Genomic DNA, 22,850 nt, shown 5'->3' with positions numbered 1-22,850 from the left:
CCTTGGATGCCATCTCGGAGGACTCAAACTCGATATGATAGTAACCCTGTTCGAGAATCTGGACATCCAAGATCTTGCCCACCTCTACGAGAAGGCGGGCCTGGAGAAGGTCTCGCAGCTCTCCTCTGCTCGGTTGGGTGCCGAGAATCTTGCAGATGACCGAGGTCGCCTGCAATTGCTCTACCTCTGCGGCAAGGCTCGCTTGCTCTGTAGGCGAGAGAGCAAGTCGAATGGTGGACTCAGCGGGGTTGGGCAAGGGGGCTTCTGGCGAGTCCCTCTGTGGCGAAGCTGGAGTCTCCATCTGTGTCTACTGCTGTGGCGTAAGAAGGGGGCGACGGGAGGGTGCTGCAATTGGGCGCGCCAAACACTCCTCCAAAGAATTGAAACAGGTGCCGAAAGTGCCAAACTGCAGGGAGTTGCCGATCAAGAGGAACCCAATGGGCGGGCTAGCGGGCCGAGGCGGGGGCGGGGGCGGGGGCGGGGGCGGGGGCGGGGGGGGGGGGGGGGGGGGGGGTGGGTGGAGCGGGGGAGCGGGCTGGGGCAAGCGGGCAGGCAGCGAACGGGCGCAAGGGATAAGGCGGCGGACGGCGGCAGCTGGGGCTGAGGGCGGGCGGACGGGCAGGAACAAACGCAGCGCGAGGGGGGGGCAGCGGGGGGCTGAGGGCAGGCGGGAGGCAGCCAGCTGAGGATAAGGCAGCGCTTGGGGGGGGGGGTGGGTGCGATGGCGCAGCGGGGCTAACACAGCAGCAGCGAGCTCGTCATTTTTTACTTGGATGCATTATTGACTAACACTAATCTTGATAAACCCATGTTTGTAACATGTGACTAGTTTGCTTGAAAATGTGATTTCTATTTGTCCGAGGCTAAAATAGAAGAATCTTAAATTTCAACACGGGCAATTTGAAAGCTGGAGTGCTTTTTCATGAAGTGAATTATTCAATCACTTACAAGTATCATTGTGATTTCTGGATATCTCATCCCTATAACTAGTAAACAAGGGCACACAATTATAACTATATATGCTGTTTTGAGTAGGAAATTTGGAGATATATGCAACTTGCTTTATAGATTTGTGAAGGATAGTAGGTGCTGAATGTTACAAGCTCATAAGGATGTCCTCATCTTTTATGAGACAAACGTTTTGAAAGGAAGTTGTATGACAAAAGATTCTTGGTCTATTGTTTGTGAGCTTTGCATGGTTCAGTCAAAATTCTCTCAAATCTCTGTTTCTGTCTGAATTCAAGTATTGATGGACTCATCCCCTTAAAACTAGATATTTTCATACGAGATTCTCTGGTCTAATGTTAATGAGCTTTGTATGCTTCAATCAAATTTTTGTTAAACTTTTGTTTTATTTGAATTCAAGTATCGATGGACTCCCACAACAGCAGGCGGTTTGTCCAAGCCTTCTTTTGAGGATAGATTTATTTCTCACCAATTTCGGGCCCCAGGTATTTTAGTTCCAAATTTTGGTTGATTGCTTTTTGTGCATATTTCCTTCTAGTAAAATGAGGGAGTTCCAACCCCTCTTTCCTTGCAAATTGAGGTATAAAAAAACAAAGAATGAAAGGATTGTATCAATGCCTCGTAGAGGTTAGAGAAATTTGGCCTGTGAGACAAAGCCATGTACAAAAGGGCATCCTCTAGATTCCATAAGGTACGGAACATGTGTATGTGTATGGGTATGATGGGTACATGGGTATCCACGAAAATAAGTGTAGTGGGGGTACAAAAGGGCACTATACGGATCTCTAAAATTGTAAGGCACTAGTGAGGAAGAAAGAAAGAAATCCATATCAATGTCTACTAGAGTCTGAAGTTGACCTATGAGTTAAATCAACACTATAGCTGTTGTATCCTGTGGATATCTAGGAAATGGAAAAGGACAGACAAGGTACAACTTGATTGTGTATGGAACGCTATCCTCATTCTTGAGGGCTCAATGCAATACGTTATGCATTGAGTGTATAAGGATGCAATGCACCTCTATCTATCTAACTCCATTTAGCAGGTGTAGGATGGTGTACAGTAGTGAAGAGAAGGGGGGGCGGGAAAGGGATCTGTAAGGCTCCTTAAAAACCTCCCGGGCTCTCAGTGGAAATGTGCAATTCTCCTCGGACCCTATCAGTGTGTATGGAACCCTATCCCCATTCTTGAGGGCTCAATGCAATACGTTACGCATTGAGTGTATAAGTGTCATGTGCACATCTAACCCTATGTGTACGTGAACAAGCTACTTCATGACATGGGTTCAATTCAGTTCAGTTAGCCTAGCTTAGCTGGCACTTTTGTGAGTCTGTTCGCAGACCGTGCATGCCCAGGCACTTAGAGTAGATGCATATCCTCTAGTTGCACACAACATGATCATCAACATTACCATCAGAATCCATCAAGAGCATTTTCCAGTGCACAGAACCTATTTTCCTTATTTTAGCCATTTTTCACTTATTATTTTTAAGTGACTTTTGTTGGGAACTGGATAGGGCAATTGAGCCAATCACATATAAAAGGAAACCTAGTGCTAGTGAAGTCTGGCAGAAGAGGAGGAAGTGCACAAGCAAGTTACTTTGCAGTCAACTATATGAAAAGCTTGTATGTGGATGGAGTCTTGGAGTATACCTCCAACAAGTCAAAACCCAGCGTTTTTCAGCAATAAAGCCCAGCGTTTTCAGCATTTATCCACTGGCGTTTTCATCCGCTGTCCACAACGTTTTTCAGCCAATGATAACAGCGTTTTCAGCCAGGATCCATAGCGGTTTTTACAGCAGCAAATTCAGCGTTTCCAACAGATAGAGGATCAGCCAGAAGATAGAATTTTCAGCCGTCGTCGTCGTCGCCGCTCTCGTCGTCACCGTCATCCCCAACCTAGACAAACATTGCATCATAAGCTTCACGAGTTTGCATCAGCATCTTGTACCAATTTGTGCAATCAATAGCATAGACTTCTCTCGCTACCGGGAGAAGGGCCTTCGGAGGAGGGTTTGACAACTTGTTTGGCGTCGTATTCTTCTCTCTCTATCTCTCAGTGTTTGCACCTTCATTCACAGTGTTCACCACTTTGTTTGTGTCCATTGCACTCTCTCATTAATGGAACGGAAGGCTCTCCCTTCCGTAAGTAAAAGGAACCTGGAGCACAGTTTGGAACACTCATCTTGAGCAAAGTTCAACATTCACTTCCACTGCACCTTACATTGGTATCAGAGCTTTGGCAGTGTTTTGTATCACTCAAGGAAAGAACCACAAGAACTACATTAGTTTTTTTGCTTATTGCGGTCGCACGTAACCCAAGACCTCTTGGGCGTGTCGATTTCTAATTGTGTTTTTGAAGAGTGACAGGAAACCCAAGAAAGAAGGGCTTGTCCGGCCTGCCCTTGTTTCTCTTTTCACTCATTGAGAGCGGACCGTGCACTAAGTGGCCGGCCAATCGACATGAGGTGGGAAAAATCAACCTTGGTGTGAGCACAAGGCCGCCATGGGGTGCGCCCGCAGAAAAGAGAAGAGCTCGGGTGAAGAGAAGATCCCTCTCTAACACAGATTGTAAGCGAAAGAAGAACCTCAAGAACTCAAGCACCTCAAGACCCTCAAGAACCCAAGAACCAAGAACCACAAGAACCCAAGTTCCTCGTGAACTTAAGAACCCACGACTTCAGTGGATGGTCATCACCCGTAGTGGAATGGATACTTTGCATGAAGGTGGTGAGCATGAAGAAGTTGAAGAAGAATTTTCCCCACGAGGAGGTTTTTCTGACCCTCCCCCTTCCCCATTTACGCCACGATTTGCACCAAATCCTATGGAGGCTTTGGTCAAGTCGATGATGGACATGATGACACAACAACAAGAAGCGTATCGCGTTGCGATGGCACACCAAGAAAGAAAAGCAGAACGACAGGAAGCCGTGGAGCGTGAACGCCAACACAGACAAGAAGCCTTGGATCGCGAAGCACGATTGGCGGCCGAGGAACGTTAAGAATGAAAAGCAAAAAGAAAGTAAGCTTTGGAGCGTAAGCACGATCAAGCACGCTTGGCAGCCGAAGCAAGACAGACAGCTGTTGAGCGTGAGCAAGCGCGCTTGGCGGTCGAAGCAAGATAGGCAGCTATTGAGCGTGAGCGTGAGGAAGCGTGCGAAGCAGCCGAAGAAAGACGAGCGGCCTTGGAGGCCGAGCGTGAGATATAGAGAGACCTACGCATGTAAGAGTTGGTCCGACAGATTCTCACCTCGATGTCCGAGCCGGCCAAAGATGTTGGTGGTTCATCAAGTGGTGCAAGCCGAGATTTGTACTCTAACAACCCAGTCACAGAGAAGTAGACTTTCAATAAGTATGATGGTAAGATGGATGCTACTGTTGTTCATTCTTGGTTGCAGCAATTTAATGCTTATTTTGCGATAACTAAGAAGACAAGCAATAGCAAGGTTTTGATGATAGCCATGTACCTTGCCGGTGATGTAATGAATTGGTACCACGCGTGGCAAGAGGCACAGTTGGCCGCGCACCTAGAGGAGGCCGATGAAGACGCGTCCCTTTCATTCAATTGGGCCGACTTCCAAGACAAGCTCAAGGCGCGGTTTATGCCATCACAATACCTACCCCGGTTGAAAGAGGATTGGCGTAATCTCAAGCAGAATGGTATGCCAGTCATGTCTTTTTCTAACTGTGTTTTGCAGCTCGGCACCCAATTATGCAAATCGGATGATGAACGCAAAGAGGCTTTTCTTTTTGGGTTGGTCGAATATATCAAGTTTCATGTAGAAGTCTTCGATCCCGCGGATCTCAACAAGGCGGTAGCTATTGCTCTCTCCCAAGAGATGAAGCACAACAAGCGTAAGCCTAAGGAAAACAAGTCGTCTCAAAGTACCTCCCAGACTTCTCAGAATCCTAAGAATGGTAAGAACGGTAAGAGCGGTAACTCTTCTAACCAATCTTCCAATAGTCTCTCAGAAAAGAACTCTCCAAATGAACCTAAGGGTAAAGCTAACACAATTGCTAAACCTAAGCTCACTCTAGATGAAAAGGCAGAACAAGGCATTTTAGGAGGATACATCACGTCGGAAGAACAAAGCATTGATTCTAAGGAAGGTCGTTGTTTTCATTGTCACATCAAGGGTCACATAAGAAGAACATGTCCTAAACTTGAATCTAATGACTTTAAAGAACCCATAGAACCCACTTCCTCTGTCAATGCAATAAATGAGAACACGAGTGTGACCCAAGTCTCTCATGATCCTCCCATTGATGAGTCTCTTATTAAGTGTTATGGTCATGTAAAGTGTCAGCGTTTTGTCATATTGTTTGACCTAGGCAGTATGCATGATTTGATTAGTGACTCTCTTGTCGAAAGAGCCCGCTTGGAGGTTCGCAAGACATCTCCTTTCGAGGTGTCTGGTATGGACTCTCTCATAACGCAAGAGTGCCTGTTCACTATTCAACAAGTGTCGTTCCGCAGGAAATTTGTAGTCTGTCCTCTTTCAGGATGTGATATGCTTTTGCGCATTCGATGATTTCGTGAGCATAACCCTCTCATTGATTGGGCGGAAAATACGTTTACTTTCAATGCAAAAAGTGACTCTCTCCTTGTTATTCGTGGAGAGCAAGTTGTTTATTCTTCATCTCTCATTTCTAGTGTGCAGGCGAAGATTGAAAAGAATTCGGAAAAGGAGAATCTCACAGTCTCTTCTTGTCCAAAGCATGACACACATGATGATGATGTGATTACTCACGAGCATGATGATTTGTAGGATAATGATGTGATTGTTCACAAGGATGATGGTTTAGTTGATACTTTGTCTACTGAAGCTAACCTCGTTGCAGATACGATCGATCACGAAGAACCGATCGTGGCTCTCGAGTTGAGGTCCAAAGAACCTCCACAGGAAGTATTATGTGTACGAATGATTAGTCAGCACGCATTGTTCGAGTGTTTCATTCATGATGCTTTCTTGTATTTTAGGCACCGTCCTTATGTGATCCCTTTTCACAGGCATGACATATTGTACGCTGAGCACGATTCACTCATGAATGAGCACGGATGTCTGTGGATTACTCATGAAAAGCTGAAAAGTTTGCATTCAAGGAATTCACATTCCCTGTTTCTTCCTTGGCATGACACAGTTTCAGAAAGAGCACAAGAAAGATCGAGCATCAAGCATCGACATTTCCATTGTGATTTGCCACAGTTGATTGATTTAGATCAGAAAGTCAAGATTTGACCCCATTGTTTGCGTGTGTTTGATGAACGGTTTGGCACTCCGTCTATATGTTCATTTGCATTGCATGCACAGTTTTTTCGAAGGAATAGTATTTTCCAGTCACTTTACAAGGAATGGGTATGTTCATGTTTTTGTGTTGGAAGTGGTTTCAAGCTCGGAGATTCTTGAAGAAGCTAGACGCATGACTATGGACGAAGTTGAAGCATCGAAGGAGCCACAGATGACTTTGTATCGCGTTCGGCGCGGCCCAAAGAAGCAAGCTTTGCAGACCTTTACGAAGTTCAAGTATCGCATGACCCACGTATCAGAGTGGGCCGGTGAAGAGTCCTTTCCAGGATTGCAGACCTTGTTGGCGATCTTCCTCGACGCCATACAGTTCGGTACTAGTACCTCACTTTGAAAAGGAGGGGATGTCATGTACACATCTAACCCTATGTGTACGTGGACAAGCTACTTCCAGATCATTGTACCAGATTTGTGCAATCAATAGCATAGACCTCTCGTCATAGAGAGTGGGACCCTTGGAGGAGGTTTTTACAACATTCTGGTGTCGTATTCTCCTCTCTCTCTCTCTCTCTCTCTCTCTCTCTCTCTCTCTCTCTCTCTCTCTCTCTCTCTTTCAGTCTCATCACCTTCATTCACAGTGTCATTCACTTTGTTTGTGATCATTTGCACTCTCACTAAAGGAACGAAAGGCTTTCTCTTGAGTAAAGTTCAACATTCACTTCTGCTGTACCTTACACTCCCCTTCCGGAAAGGCAAGGTAACATGACTCCATCTGGGAAAACCAAAGCAATCCAGCACTGCTACACATCTTGAAGCCTCCATCGGTTTCCCCTCGTTGAAGAGAGGTCGTGGTAATTAGGAGTAAAGACAAGTAAGTCGTAGACGAGGATCCAAGGCCTCCACGTACCCAAATCTGCCCCAAACTTGGAGAAACTAGGAAAAAACAGCAAGCTTCTTGTGTCTCAATTATGTCCAAAACAGCATTGGATTAGCCAAATCCTAGCATTCAAGGTGGTCGTATCACCAGAGGGCTCTGATACCATGTCAAAGGTGGCAGTGGAGATGTAATGAAGATGACAAGAACTGGCTCGTGATCCTATGGGCACCTCGACTTTGATCTAGAACACCTGCAATTTTGATTACGCAGTGGATGGTAGTCAATCATAGATGATAGTTTTATCGAAATAACAAGATGATATTCTCTTTGTATTCAATTTAATAGGGGTTTACAAGCGCCTTAAAGCCCTATAAGTGCGTTCACACAAATGGCCGCAAAAAAAAACATCCCCACCAACCCCAAAACTCCAATATACCCCAGTTAAGAAAACACACACACACACACACACACACACACACACACACACACACACACACTTGTACGGATGCCTGTACAATACAGTCGTACTGTAGGGAATGGCAAATCAATGTACATATCCTATGTCACCCCAAAAAGGAAAGTAAAGACTGTAGCTAAAATATACTGGTGATTATGATGTGTACAATGATTGTTGATCGTGATGGAGGGTGGAGCTCTATTGCTAGGGGCTCAGGTTGCAAATTACATGCAAAGTGTTTAGAAGCATGATATGCACTCAAGGTAGCTCTATCCTGAGAGAGAGAGAGAGAGAGAGAGAGAGAGAGAGAGAGAGAGAGAGAGAGAGAGAGAGAGAGAGAGAGAGAGAGAGAGATTTTATTTTCGTCCTCGGAGATCAGATATGAACTATGGGACCAAAGTTACATGTGATGTAGTATGTGTGCGGCTGATGAGTGATTCTCGATGCTCCAAAAATGTGGCAATGAGATTTGCAATGGAGTGCCCACACTCTGGTTGGGAGAGGAAAGTGTGTAGGTCTAAGTCATGGCTAAAAATTTAGGGGAAGCAAGTTCGGATGTGACCAAAAGCTGAGCACTCAGTAGTGTGTGGTTCTCAGACTTTGGAACTTGCAGTGAGCATAATGTGCACAATTGATTTCACTCTTTTCCATTGCTCCAACGCCCTGTCTCGTATCGAAGGGAGTGGGAGCTAAGCTAAATAGCTGCGATAGTGCGTATGAATGACAAGGGGATAGTACGGTTTCCTCTTTCAGCGAAGAACATGCTTTTGTAGTTGGGGGCAATATGGTGGTGTAATGTGTGAAGCATGACCCACCAGATTCCTCCCAAACTGTAATACATTGATGTTGTAGAAAAGCTTCCTTCACTTGGGAGTCTGTTGAGGCATCATGTAGCAAGTGTAATGCATCCCATCTCCCAAACCACTTCTTTATGTCTTGCATCCATCTCGTGCTCAAGATCTTGCTTTTATGCGTCTTTTGAACTCTTTTGCTTGCTTCCCATGCAATTGGAGGAGGTCGATGTGAGGGGTTTTGATGCATCTTTATCATGTACTGCACAACCCTTTCCATGCCTATAACTTCAGTTGAAAGAGATCCTGACTTAAGAAATAGGAGCATATATGGTGTTTGTACACACATTGTAGGCAACTAGATGTGTGTGTGAGAGAGAGAGAGAGAGAGAGAGAGAGAGAGAGAGAGAGAGAGAGAGAGAGAGAGAGAGAGAGAGAGAGAGAGAGAGAGAGAGAGAGTATAGGTTGAAACCCCTCAACCAATGCCCTATTGAATAGGTGCACAAGGAAAGGAGGAACTTGTGGATTTGCATGTATGAAATACTCGCCTCGTATACCTGTGTGATCGGTTGCCTTCCCCCTTTTGACTTTCCATATAGCTTGTTCTACCATGGGTGATGTGAAGAAATCGAAATGTAGGGACCTTGGCTCGGGTGGTGTGGGAAGAGGTGATCAATAGAGTAGGTTATATAAAGAGGTGGCATAAGTATGAGAGAGAGAGAGAGAGAGAGAGAGAGAGAGAGAGAGAGAGAGAGAGAGAGAGAGAGAGAGAGAGAGAGAGAGAGAGATGAAATGTTGTATTAACGTCTTCAAAAGGCCAAAATGACTTATGAGACCAAAAAGTTACAATTGGTGAATCTGATACCATGTTTGAGTACGGAAATTACAAAGTTACCAAGTTACAAAGAACAAACACTAAAACACTAAGGAGAAAGGAAATAGGGGGCGCGGTGTGTGTGTGGGGGGGGGGTTGTGGGTTCATATAAAATCTCTCATCGGTCGTTGTCGGATCTCATCGACCTCCTCCATGGTCAGAACTCTCGTTGGGCGTCTTGTATGTCGAGCTAGAGTGATCTGTATCTTCTGTTGCAGCCTTTGTCGGTAGTGGGGGACCCCCCGAGGTCGTGGACATCTGGATCTGCCAAGTTCGCTGGCTCGGTCAAGCAGTGTACCTCTAGTATGAGTAGGCTCTGAGATCTGCTGTAATGACTGCTTCGTTGACTCTCCTCTGTCTGGTGTAAAGAACTCTGTGATTCGTCTCTGAGACTGTCTTTCCCCTGATGTCCTCAGCAAGCTCTCCCTAAGTCTGCGCAGCTCTAGCAGGAACAATCCGAGACACTTCTGATCCTTGTATCTCATGACTCTAGAAAAAGGCTCGAACCCTTCTCTGAACAGGCAGTGGAGGCGGCCGCGTATCTCATAGTATGCTAAGCAGTGACAAGTGTAGTGCAGCTCTGTCTCTGGCTCTAAGTTACATAGGTGACATATCCTTGCTCCTGCCGGCACCCCTTAAAATCGGCTAGTCTCGTTCTGGAGCTGACGTGAGGATGTGCGTATCTGTCCAATAGTGCATCTTATCCCATGAGATAAGTGTGTATCAATGTATGCAAGCCTAGTCACAAAGCCGTCCTCCGTGAGTTGGAGAAGATGCTCTCTATAGAAGGCCATCTTCGTGCCCAACTCCTGTGTCGGTTGTATCCATGTGCTCCTGGTATTTAGCTGAATCAGATCCCGACGTATGAGTCTGGTGATCTTTGTCCGTGTGAGAGACAGGGAGGGTGCATCCATGGAGTATTGAAGCGGAGGTAATCTATCCATGGTTAGACCATGCAACTGAAACCATGATGTCATCTGTCCATACCAACATGCTGTATCGCCTTGTAGAGCTAGTTGTCAAGATGACTCCAGGGCAAGCCGAGCGTATTTGTCCCTGGGGAGATCCCATAGACCGTGCATAAAGGAAACTGACCTTGTCAATGCCTCCACACGAAAGGGGGGGGGGGGGGGGGGGGGGGGGGGGGGCAGGCGGCTAGCTCGGCTCGGATAATCTCATGTGGTACTGAGACCTTAGCCCGAATCATCCGCGCGATCATAGAGACCAGAGGCCTCTCCATACATCTCCATCCATTTGTGTTGCCAGATCTCCCATCGTGGTGTACTGAGGGTCCCCATACCTGAACTCCATAGAGCATAGATGGAGTCACTAGAGTGTCAAAAAAAAGCCAAAGCTTTGTTCGTGGTTCCTGAAACTGAACCTGCGAACACATCCTCTCCAGTCCTCCCAAAGCTGCATATGCTCTCGTCAGTCTAGTCTGTGATGCTCTCCTTAGTGAAAACAACAGTCCACCGAAGACTACCCCAAGATAGGTATATAAATCTGTGTACTCCACAGTCTCCTGGCCATACATAAATGTGGGTGCCGACCTCTTGACCCACTGTGGTGTTGTGTTGAACACCATAACCTTGGTTTTCCCTAGATTGACAGACAATCCACTGTCACGAGCAAATGTATGCAGAGCATCCAAATGACGTTGCATCCCCTCTGGGGAGTTAGAAATCAGCACAATATCATCAGCATATAGTAACAGAGGAATCCATGTCCTTGCTAGCGAAGCCCCCCTATCTCCCTGACGCTCTACATAGTCCGAAAACTCATCCATATACATCCCAAAAAGAGTCGGGGATAGGGGGCATCCCTGCTTTACTCCAATAGTGGAGTGGACCATGTGAGACATTCCCTCAATGGTGCGTACCCGCCACATCAGTGTCTTGTATAGAGCCAGGGGCATTACTCCTTTCGGCAGCATGATGCCTCCGCGAGTGCGGATACATCTCCGCACGATTTCTCTCCATTGCCTTCACCAGCATCTTCACATGTATCTGCCACTCCGGGCATAGCTCCTTCTGAGACTCGGGATCCACAGTATGTAACGAGGACGAGCACCACGTGGCAACGGAAAAGAACAGACATAACAACTTTAAGCACTTCAAATAACAACCGACACCAAGCTGTCCAAACCTGTCCATGGCTGTAATTTCAGGTTTTTGACCCAATTTCGCCAGCATAGCGGCGAAAAAATCCCTGTAGGTCAAAAGTACACGTCAAGGACACTTTCCCTTGTGGTATGGAAGCTTTCTAGCGAGCTGTAGGTCAATTTCAGCATGCTGTAATTTTCTGTTTTGCCAATGTTAGGTGCCTATTGCCTTGTACACGCATCCCAAGGCCTTTCCGAGGCTCCCATGGCAATTCCCTGCAGTTTAGGTGCAAAGCCCTAAACCTGCAGAAAACACAGCAGGCTGTAATTCTCTGTTTTGGACCGTTTCGAGCGGAGCGAGCACGCCTATGCGTGTCTCAGGTGCTCCCGCACGCAATGGGACAGTCCCCTTTCAAATCGGACGAGTTTTCACGCGAGAAAACTCTCCGATTTCGCATTGCTTCGCGATGGAACTGTGTGTACTTGAAGGGGATTAGCAATTAGCTTATCCGGTTCCCGTACAGAAGGCTCTTGCCTTGGCAAACACACATAAACCCCCCATAACTGTACATGGTCATTTGAGAAGCCCAACTAGAGGGTCATTACCATATGTGCAAAGGGGAGAGAGAGATGCGCGAGAGCAAATCGTCGCGTTACATAGACCAAGGGAGAAGGCAATCTTTCCATTAAAGCTGTGAGCACCTGCACCCACTACTCACACACACTATAGCACTTAATGAAGAAAATCAGCCTCCTCTCTCAATTTGGGCGCCCCCTCTTCCTGTAGATCTGGCAGAATGATCTGGAGCCGCCATGTGTCGCTTATGTCTCTTTTGAGTTAATTCCCTAGTACCCACCAACTTATAAGTGTCGCAAGGGGTCTAAATGACTTTGAATTGAGCATAGACACCCTTTTACTGCTCGGATTCCAGTGCCGATTGGCCCGACCAACCCGTGGTGACCTGCCCTTCTCGACTGCGGGTGAAACTCTTAGCCATCGGCCGTTTCACACTGACCATGCAATGTCCGGCTATTTGCAACTTCAAAAAGAGGGTCCCAAAAAATAAACAAAAATCATCGGAAAGAAACCAACAACTCAAGTTAGCAATTGCAACATCCTCGTGACATGGACTCCCTCCCCCCCGAAAGCTGACCATGGAGGACATCGAGGTCATACTGTAGAGACCCATGAGAGAGCTCATGGGATGATCACCATTTTCTACTTTCCCCGTTATATACATCATTAGCCCTCATGTGATTGTACCCCTCCCCATATGTTTTGAGTTGATTTATTATGTGATGAGGATGTTGATGATGTAGGTTAGGCTTACATACCTACCCTCTCTAGGTACCCTCATTTATTTTTATCTGCTCCCTTGACATTGTACTAGAGTCACACATGGATGTAACCTTTTTGTCTCATATTTGGCGTTTTGAAGACGTCAATATAACACTTCATCTGTGTGTGTGTGTGTGTGTGGACGTAGTGCTTTATACATCGCTATATGCTACTTTCCACCTATTACATCTACTTTTGCCCCGCAAAAGAAAAATTCACCTTACATAGTTATGGATGAGGATATATGGCAGGTTTCTAGAGATGGAGATGTGCTTCTTTTGGGGGATTCAATGCTCGAACAGGGAGTCTACAAGTGCCGTTCTATGATAAATCAGAGGAGATTTTATAGGAAATAGACCATCATAACCTCGGGATAGTGAGGACTTCACAGGATGTTAGGGAGATCACAGCTTATGGAAGATACATTTTGGAGATAAGAGTTGTACATAACCTAGCCATACTAAATGGCATGGATCGTTGGGCGGGATTAGGGCATGGTCACGTGAGGCTTAGTTATCAGTTATTGATAACTATGCCAACTATGCACAGACAAAGCATTTAATGAAAAACTAAGCCTTTTGCATGGTCACGCGATGCTTAGTTATTCATTCATCTTCCCAACTATGCCTTCAACTTCACAACTATGCCAAATTCGGCATAGTTACAAAGGGTAGGCTTAGTAAGTCATTTAATGCTCCTTTTTGCGTGTGACCAAGAATGAGGCTTAGTTATCTGTTCAAATAACTGATAACTAAGCCTCGCATGACCATTGCCTTAGGAGGCTTCACATGCCATACTTTGAGAGGGGGAGCACTACTTTGAGCCTATTTAGCACAGTTTGAGAGGGATCTATATCAGATTTTTTTGGGCAAAATTCAAAAGAGGCTTGGAAACCCTTTCAAGAACATAGTTCTCCATTATAGATCCCATCACTTGATACAGGGGACAGTATACAGCTGATTTATATACAATACCGGGGCAGCCACATATCCCAGATCCACCAGAGATTTATTCTTAGTCCTCTCCTTTTTCACATTTAGTATGGTGCATGACGCAATAGACAGGCTTAGTATAGGAAAGGCACAGGATCATGATGGATTAGTAGTTGAGCATCTTGTACATGCTAGAGATATGTTGGCATCTCTTTTGGCTCATATGTTTAATAGAGCTATGTGTGAGGGCTTCTCGGAGAGTTGGAGTACGAAGACCACTGTGCCTATGCTCAAGTCAGGAGACCCCACTTTTCTGACTAATTATCGCACTATCATGATGGGCCATACACTGGCCAAGCTATATGCATCTATACTCGAGCATGAATTAGAGAGAAGGGCAGAGAGGATGCCGCTCCTATAACAAGGACATGCTGGATTCAAGAGAGGATACTCTACTCTTGACGGTATTCTCACTCTTAGAGCACTCATTGAAGAGGGTAGATTTTCAAGGAGAGCATCATTTGTTACTTTGTGGATTTCCGTAAAGCGTTTTTGATACAGTATCCAGATCTAGGCTCCTAGAGAGGATATGGGTACCCAATGAGATTGTATGAGAGATTTCAGCTTTGTATGACACAGTGACTAGTAGAGTCAGGACTTCCGAGGGTTATCTAGACGTGTTAACTCGACCATTGGAGTGAAACACGGGTATCTGTTGTCTCCGACACTCTTTGGGTTATATATTGATGACCTTCCAGAGTATATTGACAAAGAAGGAGATAAAGGAGCACAGCTAGGAGGTAAATGGATTCCTATGCAGAGGCAATTGGATGCACTGCACTTATATTCGCAGGATAGTGGTATGTCAGTCAACCTTGGAAAAACCACAGAGGGTTGGAAGATCTGCACCTCAGGTCACATATGGGTTGTGTAACGAGAAGGGCACCAGCCAACATAAAAGAATAGACGAGACAACTATAAACACTTCCAAAACAAGTGAACTGAGAGAGAGTGCACAACACATGAGACGGAGAGTGACGGGGCTCCAGGCTCCACCCCAAGAGAGCACTGGCCCCGAACCTTCGTGCCCCTTTCGGTATTTCTTTATATTGCTTCAACTCAGTACAATGGCAGGAACCCTGGGACTCAGCTCTACTTCACCTCTCGGTTGAATGCCAGAGAAAAAGCCCAGCCCTTGTATTTTAAGGCCTTGGCCTCTTAAAACATAGTACATGAAAAGCATCCAGTTAAAAGCATCAACGCGAAAATCTGTACAACTGGCAGGTCAACATGTCGTAGAGCAATTCGCGGAGGCTGCCACGTGGCATTGTCAGCACAAATCGTAGGCATTTGTATGGCTGGCTCTTAGGGTTTAGGCCCCTTGGCCGGGATTTGCAAGTCAGCTAGGGTTGGGTCTAGGAAACCCCAACCCGCCGGGTCTTCAGTGGCTTGATCGGCACTTCAACTATTTGTGACATGCAGGATTCGTATACCTATGTGGGAGTGCTCTTTTCTGGTCCATCTTTCTCCTTGAGAGAGACAACAAATGTCAAGCTAACTAGAGGTTATGCTGCCTTGGGCTCTTTAGAGAGGATATACTCGCATGTACAGTTTAAGGGCCCCCCCAAGAAACTCTGGCTCTTTGATACTCTAGTCACTTCTATACTATATGGAGTTAAGATTTGGGGTCCTAGCATGGACTGACGTAGTAGACAAGGGCGCACATACAATGGTTGGAAATCTATGGAGAGACTTTTGGTCACCATTATTTCCAAGATGATTTGCAACAAGGCCTCAATCTCTCATGAGATTGTTAGAGTAAAGCTTGGTACGACTCCCATTACAGTCGAGGGGCTCACTAGATCTGTTTCATTTATGCACAGCCTGTGGGAGCTTTCTAGACACAGATATGCTCGAATAGCTTTGGAGTCATCTAGACAGCTAGCTAATACTGGGGATACTACTTGTTGGTATGTTAGCGTGGTTTGATCTACATGGACTCAATTAGATTACCTCCATTTCAGGACTCTCTAGATGCGCCTTGGCTCGCTCTGAGTCGCACAGAGATTAGCCAGCTCGTCAGACACGACATTACACTTATTGATATTGGTAGGACATGGTTGGCAGCGACAGAGGAGTTAAGGACAACAATTGCTTTCTACCGAGAGCACCTTCTCTGTAGTACAGAGGATGGCTTCATTATTAGATCAGGATACATGGACAAAAATTTTCACATGCATTACAATGTGCAACTGGTCAGATCCGCACCTCCTCACATCAGGTAGCGATAGAGGTTGGCAGATATGGTGGAGTGCCACTTGAGCAGCGTATGTGTCTGTATGCCAGTTAGCATCAAAGACACAGCAGCATTATATATGTCAATGTCAGCATATTATGAGATCAGAGGCCGTTTCATTGTTTTTTTGGGAGGTCTTTGGATCACTCTCCGGAGTTATGATTCTCTCAAATTAGAGATGTTTAGGCTTGTATCTACTTGAGATATGTAGCCTCAAGGAGACGCTCTTGAGGAGCAAACCACCAATTCATAGAGGGCCAGTATAGAGGCAGATCAAAGACTTTCTATTGCTCGCATCAGCCAACAATATACAGAGAGTACAAAGAGAGTAGCAATACGAGGTGTTCTCACTGATAGAGCTACACACTTGCATTGATCTAGACGACTGAGGCTCAGATGGAGGCCATCACAGAGACAACTGATACAGGGGAGGATTCAGGCCATCATTGCCAGAGAGAGAGCGAGACCCACCCGCTTCTTCACTATGGAGGAGATTGACACAATACTAAAGAGGCCCATGAGACAGTCCATTAGATGATCTCCTCTCATCTTAGTCTTACCTCCCATCTTAGTCAATACCTGCCTTTTCAATCTTACCCACCCACCCATGTCAGAGATATTGTATCTAGTTTTATTCCAGTTTCATTTCATTTCAGTACTTAGTTTTTGTCACAGACAGTTGTATCACTCAGATGATGGTTGTATATTTTGGTCTCATAGGTCATTTCGGCCTTTTGCAGACGTTCATAGTACATTTTATTTTATTTTCCGAGAAAAAGATCCTTCTATTAGTTAATGAAACTGCCCTTAGGGCTACAACCACCTCTACAAGAGAGGGCTACAACAATCATGATGGGGAGACTCTTCCAATGAAAAAACAGCATATGTACAATGAGGCTAAATCAAGAGATGGGAGGAGGGAAAAGCCACACAGATGGACGGTAGTGCCATCTGAGTACATCCTGGACCATGGTGAAGAAAGGCCTAGGATGCCAGAGTCAAAGAAAAGCCTCTCTACGCTCCCGCATGCGGTCGGAGCTGCCCTGGAGTCTCTCGACCTGTTCTCTGAGAGTATGGATGATGGATCAGCTCTAGCCAGAGATCCCGAACAGTCTCTGCTGGTGGTACAGGGCGAGCCTCGAAGATGCGAAAGCAGCAGGCCCGCTAGATGAACCAGAGTGTCAGGTCATTGATGAGCTCCCAACACTCCTCTCTCTCACTCCACCACTCCTGTGGAGTAAGCTCTGTGGCAGGCTGGAGTGTAGTTCGACCCCCCTGCATCACTATCATTTTGCTGCTGGAAGATAGCTCAAATTGAAGTGCCGGGCCCATAAGAGTGGACCAAGCAGCTGCCCCCCAAGTGTATTGCCGAGCTGTGGAAAGGGCTGGCATCACGAAGAACACGAAGCCACACTTGTTGTGCCAAAGGACAGTCCCAAAGACAATGACGCTGACTCTCCACAAGATGGTCACAAGCTGCACATGCGGCCGAGAGACCACTATGTACAAGCCAGCTCCCAACTGCTGTAGCTCTCTGTGCGACCAGCCACTGGAACAAAGTGACTGGTCTTGGTTGTCTGAAGTCCCACAACCTCTCCCAAAAAACTGCCAAGAACTTAGCTCTGAGACCCTCCTCCTGCCAATGAGGTGCTGCAGTAGGGCGAGCCTCTCTCTGTGCTGCTAGTATGTGACATCCCAGTCGAACAATGTACTGAAAGGAAGGCACACCTGGGTGGTCTGCAGAGGAGAAAGGGTCCCTCCAAAGCCACTCTACAGGATCCCACTGTACTCGTGCCAGGGGACAACTCTCCCAAGCCCACAGTCTCTAGTGGCCAGTCTCAAGAGCTGCTGGGTCGGGATCTATGACACAAGTCCTCCCACAAATGCCCACCACTCGGATCCTCTGAAAACATCACTTTGCCACCTGCGGGGCCTCTACTGCAACTTGGTGCAAGTGCGCCTCACCCTGTAGCTCGAAAAATAGGGAGGGTACAGTCTCTGAGCAAGCCCGAATTGAGATGAGAACCTCTAGTCGCGTGAAGGCTCCCATACACCTTGGCGCTGCTGACTCAAGGGGTGTGAGCCACTCAACTGGTACTGCCTCCGAGATGTCCTGACACATACTGTGCACCCCTCTCATGCCTTGTAGCTGAAGACTCTGAAGCCCCTCTGACAAGCCTGAAAACTGTAACCAGTCACCTAGAGATCGTGCTGGACCCTCTGCCATGGGACCCTAGGAAACATGAGGCCGACTACCAACCAAGTGGCCTCTCTGAGTGCTAAGCATAGGGTTCCAAACAAGGCGCTGTCTCAGGCGCTCCTCCGTGCAAGTAGGCTGACGCTGCACCAGGCCTCACCGCAGTTGCACCCAAGATCGGAGCAAACTCATAGCGAAACGGTCCTCGAGTCTCCTGCTCAAGCCAACTCTGCGCATCTCTGTGAAAGTCCATCTAGTCGAGGGTCGCCAAGGGCCTCTAGCTTGAGGCACCCTAGCACTAAGCCGCTGAAGCAAGAACTCCTTCCAGGGCTCCTCACCTAGAAGAAGTCCTCTGATGATGAACTTCCCAAGAAGGGCTCTGCTCTGTTGTGCTGGGTCTATGATCCCAGCCCTCTCTGAGAACAAGGAAGAGTGATGACCTGCCATGCCACTTTGCCCGGGCTATCGAAGTGTCACGCCTTGACCAAAGGAAGTTCCCGATCAGCCTCTCAACTTGGTTGATACAAGAACTCGAGAAGATCCAACAAGAGGTGATGTACCACATAGTAGCCAACAACACTTGGTTGGCCACTACGACTCTGCCTGCCAGAGAAAGACGTGCGGAGCTCCAATGTAACAACTTCCTCTTGATAGACAGGAGGAAGGGAGCAATCTGCTGCTGGGGAGCAATCCCCGAATAGGAAGTGCTAAGCCACGCAAACCAACCTGCTCGGAAGTCAAAAACCTGCTCATCGCCTCAGCATACAACAGAAAGAGGAATGGGGCAAGAGGGCAGCCCTGTCTGACCGAACGTGTGAGCATGAAACGATCCCCTTTACCTCCTGACAAAAGTACCTGATTGTGTGCCCGTCTATGCAAAGCTGACACCCCTCTGATCCAAGCATCGGAGAAGCCCATCCTGCGTAAAGTGCCCTCCAGAAAGTCCCAGTTAACTCTGTCGTAGGCCTTCTCAAAGTCGAGAAGAAGAATCACCAGATCCTCACCACGGAGCCACGCTAGGGCAGAAGCCTCCCAAAAAGTAAAGATGTTGTCAAGGATACTACGCTCCTTGACAAAACCTGTCTGAGTTCCATGTATGATGCTCTCTAGAAGTGGCTGAATCCTCAAACTCAGAGCCTTGGCAAGAATTTTGTAGGCTGAGTTGAGGATGGTGATGGAGTTCCACTATCGAATCTCATCCAAGGAGCCACCCTCCTTGGGAATGAGGTAGATGAGGCCCTCACTCATGCTATCAGGCATCTCTCCTGTGTGGATGTACTGAAAGGCACTATAGAGAACTGAGCCAAGCTAGGCCCAATACTCCAAGAAAAAGCTGGGAGTCAAGCCATCCTCACTTGGACAGCTACCATGTGGGAGTGCACTAAGAGCCGTGTGGAGCTCCTCTAGCTGAAGAGGCAGCTCAAGCCTCTGGCGCATCTCCTGAGTCACAAGACAAGGCACACCTGCTCTCTGCATGCATCCTGAAGCTCTGACTGAGGCTCTGCAGACAGTAGATCACGGTAGAAATCAGTAGCTACTGCACGTATGTACTCTGGCTCTAAAGCAACTGACCCGTCGGGCCTCCTCAATTGGCTGACCTTGGCATGAGAATGCCGAGGTCCCACTGCCTCAAAGAAGGTTCCTATCACTCTGTCACCCACCTGGGTCCACTGAGATGCTTGTCGATGGAAAGCAAACTGATGGCGCCTCTCCTCTGTGCTGACGAGCTCCCGGCGAGCCTACTGTAACTGCTCCTTCAACCAAGGACTTTTTGGATGATGCTTCTGCATCCTCTGTAGGGAAGCAATGCCCCGTCGAAGACCCTGCTCCTCCTCTCTTGTTGCAGCTAGGCGAGCCGAAGACGCCTGGAGAAAGAGTCGACTAAGCTGAGCTAGTCCTGAAGCCACTCTGTCAGCAGGAGAATCTTGCATGTCTAAGCTCTCTGTCCAAAGAGCCTCCACTCGCTCTCTAAGCGCCGAGTCCAGCAAGACCCTCTCTGGGATGCGAAGCATTGTGCTCCCCCTCCTCTGTCTATCGGTCACTGTAAGGATCACTGGAGCATGGTCCAAAAAGGAGGTCCCTGTCAGAATGCCTACTGTCCCACCCAAGTCACAGAAGTGGTCACTAGTGTAGAAACGATCTATCTGAGATAGATTCACGCCTCCCACTCTGCGGTCTGAACGAGAGAAGGCCGGGTTGTTTTGGGGCCTCACAAAACTAGAATGTTGCCACACATCTGTAACCCATAGTGTCATACAAAACCTCTCCCAAGCTGCCAGCTCAACTCCATGCACAGTAGTATGGCTACCACCAATCTTGTCAGAGGGTTCCTCCAACATGTTGAAGTCACCTCCTATGCACCATTGCTCTGCCCGCGGCAGAGACTCAATAATCTAAGACTAAAACTCTGCACGTGCACTCGCCACATTGGGCGCATAGATGTTCAGGAAGCCCACGAGACAACCCTGAACCTGCATAGTGATCCATTGAGCCCTGCGTGGTACAATAATCCCTCTGCCCACAATGGCCTGCTGCAAAGAATCCGCAATAGTCATACATACCCCGCCCTGGATGCCTCCCGGTCCAAAAGCAGCTGACCAAAAAGTCTCATACTGTCCACACAAAAGCTGACCACAATGTCTAATGCCGCTCTCACACAAATGATGCTCCTGTTACATAAGTACGTCAATCTCTCCTCCCACGAGGCATCGCTGAAGCTCCTAATGCAGACGGCTCCTCTGACGCTGAAACTGGGGCCCACCTAGTCCCTGTACATTCCATGAGACAATCCTCATGGGGAGCGAGAGAGAATTGATGCTGCCGCGCAGCAGCTAATCGTGCTTTCTTCGAGGCAGGCTTGGATGGGGAGTAATCCGCATCCGAGCGTCCTCGAGATAGGCGTGACCGCAAAGTGTCCAACCCAAGCCCAAGTAGACGGAGCCGTGCGTGAAGCAACCTCCTCTGTCCAGGAGTCCTCATGTATGTGTACATAGCATGGTGGGCACTGTCTGTCAGCAAAAAGGTGAACCACAATGCGTCTACATCCTACTGCGTCTGGAGGTGTCACAACAAACTTGCATAGTTACATGGGACGGCGGGTCGGGGTCGGGACGGCAAAAGTCAGGAAACGGGGACGGGGGTCGGAACGGCAAAAAAGAAAGAGTTTTTTTGGCATTTTTTGACCTACACACATGCCACACACATAGAGCATCACTTTGACCATAAATTTACACTAAATAGACCAAAGAACACGAGTCATATAGGCTGAAATGTGCTAATAAAACATCGATGATCGATGGATACAAAATGAGAAGTGCATGCCACAAGGGCTCAAGAGTCAAAAAGCCTAAAGGACTCAGGACAAGCTTGAGGCCTCAAGGATAACAAAAAGTACAAAGGGCTATGTAGTAGGTAGAGTCGTAGACTCAAGAGTCTAGACTCGAGAGTCGAGTGATCAATGATCATCAAACTCAAGAAGTGCTCGCCTCCTGAATCTCCACATCGTCGTCGTAGTCGAGGTCGTCAGCGACGTATGAGGGATCGGGAGGCTCGCATTGAGGCTCAAAATCCTTCTCTAGCTCCTCCAAAAGAGTATCGGCCATAGATGGATTCTCTTGTGCCATCTCCCACTCAGTGAAAGGATCTGCCTTGTGTGTGACGCTCTTGGCAAGCATGCGCAAGTTAGCGCTCACAAACACCAAATCATTGGCCTTCTGAACCCCAAGGCGATTCCTCTTCTTAGAGGCAATGTGGCTGTACACACTCCATAGTTGCTCCAAGCAACTAGTGGTACATGCTTGGCTAAGGACACAAACAACCAAGCGCTGCAAATGTGGGCCATCTTCTCCATAGTCCTCCCACCACAAAACCGAGGCAATCTTGTTGCGATCAAGCTGTGCATCTACACATCCATAGGAGCCCTTCTTTTGCATGTAGTTGAGTAGCTCGTCTCTAATCTTGCGCCTAATGTCACTGCTAGGCTCAAGGCGCTCCAATGCAAGCCGCCATCCTTTGCTCACCTCCTTGTCGGTCTCTTGACGCCTTCCTTGAAACTCAGGGTCAAGCACATAAGCTGCCGCATGAAGTGGAGAGTAGTATCCATTCCACCTCCACTCACACAAGCCATGAATCTCCGCAGACTGAACAGGGTCAGGCACAAGCTTCTCAAGTGCCTCTATCATCCGATCCATGGCTTCGTAGACTTTGCCAATGCATGGCTGCAAGCCATCCACCACTCGAAGTAGGTGTAGAATAGGCTTGACCATGGCGTCAAGAGTCTTCACCTCCTCCCACCAAGCGGCGTCGTCGGCCCATTCTCGGCATTTCAATCCTACTGCTGATGTAGACTCCGGCATGGCCTGGAACTCATCACTGAGAAAGAGGCCCCTTAAGGCTCCGCCACATGTAGACAAGCGGCCAAGCATAAGCCAATTAAATGCAAATCTTGTCTCTGAATATTTGAGCAAGGACAAGTGGCTCCTCTTTGTTAATTCATGGCGCACTTTGTGATGGTTGAGCACAAAGGAGACAATTCGAGAGGCGTCACCAATGGTGGGTGAAATCCATGACAAGTTCCCTATGTCCTTGAGGAGGTTATTGAGGCAATGCGCCATGCAAAATGTGACATGGATGCTGGGATACATGCCCTCAATGATAGCTTCGGTTGCCCTATTTGACGCCTCTCCATCTGCAACCATACAAAGGACATTCTCCGGGCCGGTGATCTCTATGGTGCTTGTCCACTCCGCAGCAAGCATCTCGGCGGCCTTGCCAC

The 22,850-nt window shown here is 47.5% G+C and overlaps 1 protein-coding gene across 5 annotated transcripts in view; it reads left to right on the top strand.

Moving 5' to 3' along the window:
• Positions 1-22,850, top strand: part of SFR6 (sensitive to freezing 6) — a 183,051-nt gene that overhangs the window by 79,298 nt on the left and 80,903 nt on the right. For all 5 annotated transcript variants that reach the window (XR_015186465.1, XR_015186466.1, XM_086500484.1 and 2 more), the window contains one exon: positions 1,367-1,451. Coding sequence is in view for 3 of the 5 variants with exons in the window: in XM_086500484.1 (XP_086356610.1) it covers positions 1,367-1,451 (85 nt within the window). In the remaining 2 variants the exon portion in view is untranslated. The remainder of the gene's footprint in view (positions 1-1,366; positions 1,452-22,850) is intronic.

The sequence above is a fragment of the Adiantum capillus-veneris genome, chromosome 25 (assembly GCF_014529385.1).
Source record: "Adiantum capillus-veneris isolate H3 chromosome 25, ASM1452938v2, whole genome shotgun sequence".
NCBI classification, from domain to species: domain Eukaryota; kingdom Viridiplantae; phylum Streptophyta; class Polypodiopsida; order Polypodiales; family Pteridaceae; genus Adiantum; species Adiantum capillus-veneris.
The sequence above is the reverse complement of the archived record's forward strand: the minus strand, read 5'-3'. Positions and strand labels throughout refer to the sequence as shown.